This window comes from Microtus ochrogaster, chromosome 7, assembly GCF_000317375.1.
Source record: "Microtus ochrogaster isolate Prairie Vole_2 chromosome 7, MicOch1.0, whole genome shotgun sequence".
Classification (NCBI taxonomy): Eukaryota; Metazoa; Chordata; class Mammalia; order Rodentia; family Cricetidae; genus Microtus; species Microtus ochrogaster.
The window spans coordinates 32,877,651-32,885,684 of NC_022014.1; the positions used below are offsets into that span (position 1 = coordinate 32,877,651).

At 47.0% G+C, this 8,034-nt stretch overlaps 1 protein-coding gene across 1 annotated transcript in view; it reads left to right on the top strand.

Moving 5' to 3' along the window:
* The window catches only part of Dnah9 (dynein axonemal heavy chain 9), a 333,793-nt gene that overhangs the window by 313,582 nt on the left and 12,177 nt on the right, over nucleotides 1-8,034 (top strand). The window contains exons 64-66 of the mRNA XM_005349858.2: nucleotides 1,745-1,936; nucleotides 2,893-3,084; nucleotides 4,652-4,822. Of these exons, the coding sequence (XP_005349915.1) occupies nucleotides 1,745-1,936; nucleotides 2,893-3,084; nucleotides 4,652-4,822 (555 nt within the window). The remainder of the gene's footprint in view (nucleotides 1-1,744; nucleotides 1,937-2,892; nucleotides 3,085-4,651; nucleotides 4,823-8,034) is intronic.

Here is an 8,034-nt window from a genome sequence, read left to right on the forward strand (position 1 = left end):
TCTCCTCTTCACAGCCAGGCTGTGGGACATGGTCTCCTCTTTACAGCCAGGCTGTGGGACATGGTCTCCTCTTCACAGCCAGGCTGTGGGACATGATCTCCTCTTCACAGCCAGAGTGTGGGTCATTGCCCCTAGGCTTCTTTCCCTGCACTCCTGATGTCCAGGCTTGGCTACTCAAGTGGGAATAAAGTCGAAGAGATGTTCTCTCTTCCTGGCCACGTAGTCCCTACCTCGAAAGGTCCATTGACAGTTTATAGACACCCTAAGTAACTAAAGTAACTCAGTCTGAGAAGGACAGATTCATGAGGCTGCTCGCTGTTTACAGTGAAGGCCTTTGTAAATTTACCCTGCTCCCCCAGAGGCCACCTTAACCATATGAGGGCATAAATTCCTTGGTCTCCTTTTTCATTCCCGCTTCCCTGATAATTACACTATTTGAGGGTGATATTCTATCTTTTTTTGTGAGTACTTATCACTGTCAGCCAGTCTGGGCATTAGAGGCATTTGTGCTTGAAGGTATTTTCCCACATGTTGTCAGGATTTCTTATTCCCAAATGTGTAAGAAGTAACATAGCATCCTATAGTTTATGGAGAACTGCTCTATCCAGAAAACAGTTGTTAATGTCTCACAAGGTAATATCTTTACCCTCCATCCCGCCTCTGACCCAGTGAGGGCACCACAGAGATGCCATGTGTTCAGGAGTGTCTCATGGGAACATGAGCAACGCCAGAAGCTCCCAGTGTTTCCTCTGTGGCCCTGCATGTGAACACAGCCTGGAAGTGGCTCTTCCAGTATGGGGACTGAATGAATCTAGTGGTGAAAGCCTTGAGAGCACCTTTTTGGGCTCTAGCTACTACATCTTGCTCCAAACTGAACAGAGAGTCTCATTTAGGAAAAAAAAAAAAGTGTTTGTTTGTTCCCAAGGATCCAAAGATCGCCTCCCTACTATCCTCTGTCCTTCACCACTGCCATCCTCCTCAAAGTCCTCCAAGCAGGATCTCACTTCCTCTGAAGTGGCGGCTGCTCCTTTCCTTCCTGTTGATTCTGTCTCCCCTTCATCCTGGGCTCCATCTCTGCCCCTCCTCATGCTCTGTGGTCACACACCCCTCCATACTGTTCACTCAGTCTCCTGTTTGACCTCTCCTGCTCAGGCCATGAGGGCAGTGGGGAGCAGTGGGGAGCACAGATGGCCCACCATCTCTCAGTGCTGTGAGACTGGTCCCCATCTGCCCCCTCATTTCAGAAGCTCTTCGGTACAGAAGCCAGGAGCCCCTTATCACATAGCTGGAAGGACACATCTTTATTCCATGATGGGCAGGAGAGGACAGTTTAGAGGTAAGGCTGTAGGGGTTCACACCTACCTGGAGCACAGTGACATTGATAGAATGAATAAGACATTCATATCCACAGACCATCTGCTGCTGGCATTACCTATGCTCAGGCACCTAAGTAGTTAATCCATATGCACAAAGTCAAATCATAGACCAAATGCACTGTATGTAGCCCGAATATGAATTTTAACTCAGGGGCTGGACTGGAACTTATCTCTTCCGCATGACTGCCTCAAACTCTGTGACCCCCCTTGCCCCACCTAAGTACAACCACTAGTCCCTTTACCGGGCATCAAACCCTAAACATGACTTACCATAACCTTACCCAGTGTGAACCAGATCTTCACCACGCCCTCACCTACCACAGGTGACAGAAACGGTGTCAGCATTGTTAATGATGTTTCTCTTCCAGGACACTCTGGAAATGTGTTCCCGGGAGACGGAGTTCAAGAGCATCCTCTTCGCTCTCTGTTACTTTCACGCAGTGGTTGCCGAAAGACGCAAGTTTGGGCCGCAGGGATGGAACCGGTCCTACCCTTTTAACACGGGGGACCTCACCATCTCTGTCAATGTGCTCTACAATTTCCTGGAAGCTAACACAAAGGTATAGCGAAGTGGTATGGGTGAAGATCATTATAATGTGGCCTTCCCATGCACAAGGGTTGTGTGGCTTGAGGAAGGTCTAAGACCCCACACAAGTGAGATAAGGAAGTCCCAAGCCCAGGACCGACCTAAGGCTGAGAAGTACTACCGTGAGGTCAGAGCACAGGAAACAAAGGAACCCAAAAGTCATCCTCATGAGACTCCATCCAGATACTTCTCAGACCACCTGTATGTCCTCCCAGCAGAACAGGGATTGTGGATTGGCAGGAAGAGTCCTCATACTCACTACAAGTTCCCAACCCAACTTGATTAGGTTCCCAATGGGGCAGAGCTTTCATGGGCTACACACAGCTCCTCCCGTGGCCGTGGTTTTGCCACGGGTGGAGAAAAGGCCAAATTCATACTGTAGTCAGCCTCCTCTTGGTTGCTTCCATTTCAGAGAAACTTCCTGCTAACAAAGTCTTCTACCTAAGGGACTGCTCATACCATCAAGGATCCTACTGTCTGGAGCATCAGCAAGGCCACAGACTCAAACGCCCTGAGAAATCCTGCCTAGAGTCCTAGGTCCTGGGAAGCCCAGCCTCTTAGCTTCTCCCCTTTGTTAGTTGGCTGGTCTCAAACGCCTTCCTTCCCTAACTCTTACCCCAGAGATCTTCTAAGCTGTCTTTTATTGGCTGTGAACTTTCAGAAGGGGACAACTGATCCTGTTATCAACGTCAGAAGATTTTAAAAGGGTCACAGTCCTCACTTCCTCCATTTGACATTCATTGCCTGTGTGAAGGGCTCCTAGGGAAAGCCTGCTATAATTCTTCAAGCCTTTAGTGATAGCCCCAAGCGTACCTAATACTGCCAGGCTCTGGGAGCAGTTTTAAAAGACATCATTTTTATCTCAGGAAGTACCCAGCCCCAAAGCTTGTGGGGAAACCATTCTTTCCTGCTCTCTCTCCTGTAACTCAGGTGCCCTATGATGACTTGCGCTACCTGTTTGGTGAGATCATGTACGGGGGCCACATCACAGACGACTGGGACAGGAGACTCTGCAGAACCTACCTGGAGGAATTCATTCGGCCGGAAATGCTAGAAGGAGAGCTGTTTCTGGCTCCGGGGTTCCCACTTCCGGGCAACATGGACTACAGTGGTTATCATCAGGTGAGGTACTGCTGTGTTTACAGCAGTGTGGTGGTCTCCTCCTGTCTGCCATGGGGGGCGGGGGACTGAGTATTCCTCCTGCCTGCCCTGCACAGTGCAGCCTGCACATGCTCACAATGGAGCAAGATTGGGGCCAGAAAAGGATGACCAGAAGAGCTGAGCATATTTTAACCTTGCTCTCTGCCCCGAGCTTGCTTTGCTCAACTCAAGAGGCTCAGGATTTCCAGCCTCAAGTTCAAGAGAAATTGAGCATGGGGATCTTTGTATCCTTGGTGTTTGGTTCCACAATTCTGTTTGTTAATCTTTTCTACAAATAGCACGTGGGGCAGTTATTTACTTGTTTTTATCCAAGATGTTGACAAAAATAACATCAACAGGGAAAACGCTCAGGTAAGAACTTCGAGAAAAAAAAATGGTCTTGTGTCCAGATCAGTCTCTCCTCCCATATCCTATTGGTTGCTATGGACACAGACATATATACTCACATAAAAGAAAGGTCTTTTCCCTGAAATTTTTCTTACTATCATTTCAGTTTTCTTGTGCTATTGTTGTATTTATTTTTAAAGCGTTCAGCTCTCTTTTTAACCTGCCATGAGAAATCTACTGAGAGATAATGGAGGGGGGCAAAAAGATTTTTAGACTTTAAAGCAGTCTCAAAAGAATGAAAACTTAACACAGTTTATACAAAATTTAAGGGAAAAGAGTGGTCATAGAAACTTTAAAAAACATCTAACTATAAAACTTAAGAGTCATACCTAAAAGAAGAAATTCAAAACTAGGGTTCTCCTTGTGAGAAATAAGAAAGTTCTAACCACCTTGAGAGGCTTTGCCAGAGATAGTGGTGCAAGAGCATCCCCTGGTGTCTGTGAACAATCCACCTGCCAGAGCAGCATCCCTGAGGAGGCCTGGTCCTTGCGTCCCACAGTAGTGGGCCTGGCACATTCCTAAAGGGCTAAGGTAGATCCTTTCCTTCCACTTCTCTGGAATCTGCCAGATCAGAGATGGTTCCAGGGCCCCTGCCGAGGGTCCGGCAATGCAAGGAAAATCACAAAATTGCCTTTAAAGAACAAGCAACATTTAAACTAGTCAGTAACACCACCAAGAGATCTCAAAGCCCCTTGAGGAGCTTAACTGGGGTTATAGTCTTCACCTTTAAAAAAAAAAAAGGCTGTGAAGGGTACACAAAACAGGAGGTGAAGAAAGCGACTTTTATAAACACGGCAAGACTCTTAGGCAGTCTATCCGTGGCTACCAGAACCAGAGATGTGTTTAGGGGACACCGTGCTTTAAGATGCTTCATCTCCACCTTTTCTTGGGAGTGTGAGCCTTTCAGTTTACAGCCAAGCTGCCTGCCACCTCTCTCCCAATCACATGCGTATTTTGTATGGGAGTCATGGGGAACTGGTCTGGTGTGAAGTGAGAATGACAACTAGAGCAGACTGGGGGAAACTGTGCCCAGTGGGTGAAATATGCTTGTGGTCCTCCACCAGAGTTTTGGTGCCTTGTCCCACAGCAGACCTTGCAGACAAGTTACTCACTCTCTGGCTGCTCTCTCCCTTGGTTTCAGTATATCGATGCCGAGTTGCCCCCAGAGTCTCCCTACCTGTACGGTCTCCACCCGAATGCCGAGATCGGCTTTCTAACCCAGATATCGGAAAAGCTCTTCCGAACGGTGCTGGAGATGCAGCCTCGGGACCACCAAGTTGGAGATGGAGCCGGCATTACAAGGGAAGAAAAGGTGCGTGGTGGGTATTGCCTGCGATAGTTTGGGGACCCCCAAGGCTTGCAAGAAGACGCCTTCTTCCGATAACATTAGCAGATGGCCTTGCCAGTTCAAAGTCAGATTTCGTTTAGCCAGGCTGTTGAAATGAGGGAAGCTCGGGGCTGAGCAGCAAGTGCATGGGGGCGTTGATACCAACTTCTGGATTTTTGTGGGCAAAGTAAAGAATGATGCTGTGGTTAATTGCAAAACACCTTTCTACTCAGCTACCAACCAGAGCCCCTCTGGGCAGCCACACTTCTATCATGGTGAAGGCCTCCAGTCCCAGTGATAATGGACACTAAATGCTTCAAGCGCAAAGCTTGAAGTTTTATGAAGCTAGTGAGAAATTAATGCAGAAAACAAACTAGGGTGACTGGCATATGGGTTTGAGAAGAACCAAAGGCAAAGTGGGGAGGGGGTCTTAACATGATGTTGGGGGAACAGAAGACTGAAGAATGGGCCACCAGAGTGAAATTTATTGATAATCTTTTTCTGAGACCAGTGAATTCTACTCAGAAGAGATGTGTGTCTGCAACCCACATCCACCCCAGGGCACTGCCAGGTCCCTCTAACTCAGTGGCTCTCAACCTTCCTAATGCTGAGACCCTTTAATACAGTTCTTCATGTTGAGATAACCCCTAACCATAAAATTATTCCCTGGCTACTTCATCACATTAATGGTGCTACTGTTCTGAATTGCAATGTAGACATTTGGTCTGGGGACAACTATCCACAGGTTGAGAACCATTGGTCTAACTGGAGCTACCAGGGGGCTCACAAGTAAACAGCTTTGGAAGATTAGGGTAGAAAAGCTGGGTACTTACCCAACATTCACACCTCAGGCAGGGACTGATTCTGCGAAAGCAAACTGACTGACACTGAGGGAGCTAGACTTTTGTTAAACGTTGGGAGTGATATGCTTCAAACAGGAGTTAAAAAGTTATTATATGGCTAAGAATGAACTAAGGGTTGGAAAGTCTAACTCTCAGGGGGATGGGTAAGCTCAGTGGTAGAGCACTTGCCTGGCATGCACAAGGCCCCTAAGGTCAGTCTTCAGATGCCGGAAAAAAGAAAAAGGAATTCAGTGTTAGGAAGCTGTTGGCTGACACATCTCTGTGACCAGAATACCCAACAGAGACAGCTTAGGAAGAGCTTGCTTTGGCTGATGGTTTCAGAGGGATTTCTGCTCCCACAGCATGGAAGGCAGTGTAGATAGAACAGCTCCGTCCATGGTGGGAGCATGGGATAGACATGTTCTTCACACTGGAATAGACCCTGAAGCAGAGCGAGCATGGTCAGAAGCAGAGGTGAAGAACAGACCCCAGTGGCCTTCTTTCGCCAGCTAGGCCCTACCTACTGCCCAGAGATCTGCAGCCTTCAAAACGAATCCATGGGGTACGTTTTAGATTCAAACCATGGCACAGAGTTAAATCCAGGAGTTTGGTACATTAATGACTTTGATGTAAATGAGCACATTAATTAGCCTTTCCACCATTCCATGTGTAACATAAAATCAGAGGATGAGGGGAAGCAGCGAGTCACCCAGAAAGAAAAATGCCCTTGTTTCTGGCCACAGCCAGGACGTGTAAGTAATGGACAGGAGAACTGAAGCAAGGTTCAGCTCCCATCATGCATAGCATACATTCAGGTTATTGGGTATACATCCCATCATGCCTTGTCCCACTCCTCAGAATTGTTTTGCAGTTGGTTCTTCTGTTCTTACAGCTCTGCAGGTCAGGAGAGGCAAAGCCAGAGCTCGCCTTTTCACCCACACTTTTGAAACCTTGACCCAAGTCTATTACTGCTATGTTTTCACCTCCGTGAGGGGAAGCTGGGGTTCGTGTAGCTGGCTGCTGTGAGTCTAAAAGAAGGAGAGAAGGGCAAGAAGGGTTGGGAAGACTGGGGAGGAGACAAACCGTGTCCACCATACTTTAACCCAAGTGGGTTTCACTGAGGACCATTTAGGGCAAACAGATCTGCTAACAGCCAGGAGGAGGGCATCCTGTACATCCTCTGCTAAGACCACTATAACGAAACTCCAGTACCCAGGTAACTTGTAAGAGAAAGCCATGTCCTCATATACCTGCAAACTAGAGTCCCCACTAAGGTACAGGTGGGTGTGATTGTCTCTGAGGCATCACTTCTTTCTTGCAGCAGGCCACTTCCTCAACTATGTCCTCATGTGGCCTTGTTTCCTTTCTTGTGTGTACCCAAACCTCCTCTTCTTCACTAATAAGATTGGATTGGGGCCAACTTTAATGGCCCCATTACCACAGAATTTCCTCTGTAAAGGTCTGCGTTCAAATCCAGTCATATTCTAAGATACCGAAGATTTGGGTTCAACATCCGAACCTAGAGGAGACTCTGATCTGCCAGAGCAGTGGTCTCCTCCAGTAGTGTTCTGGGATACAAGCCTTTCTCCCGTCTGTAGTGATGAAGCAGTTTGATGCTCAAGGACATGATTTATTGGGGCTGAAAAGAAAGCCATTTGGAGAAAAGTAAACCAGATTCCTCATACTTTGATGAAAGTATAGCTTAAATTTCTCAAATATTTAAATGCAAAACCGGAACACCACAAATGCATTGTCTGACCTGTTGTAGGAGTGTCTTTATGAAGGTACTCTTAGAGACCTCAAAGTCTAGGATCACAAAGATTGCTACTTGTGATGGATTGAATTTCTTTAAGACCTAGAGAGCTGGCTTACAAATTAAGTGTGGAAGGAGAAGAGGGAGTGGGAGCTGGGATTGGTATGTAAAGTGAAAAAAGGAGAGTTTGTTTTCTTTTTTAAAAAAAATGATAAAATTGCTGGGCAGTGGTGGACACCTTTAATCCCAGCACTCAGGAGGCAGATCTCAGTGAGTTCAAGGCCAGCCTGGTCTTCATAGCAAGTTCCAAGCCAGCCAGGGCTACAAAGTGAAATCCTGTCTCAATAAGTAAATAAATAAAAGATCTACAGGGACAGCTCTGTAGCTCAGTGGTAGAGTGCTTGTCTAGCATGCATAAGACCCCGGTTCAATCCCCAATACTAAGGGGGAGAAAAAGATTAGAAGACAGAGAAAGAGATAGATGTACATGTACATGGGTGTGTAGAGAGAGATAGATGTACATGTACATGGGTGTGTAGAGAAAGAGATAGGTGTACATGTGTGTGTAGAGAGAGATAGGTGTACATGTGTGTGTAGAGAGA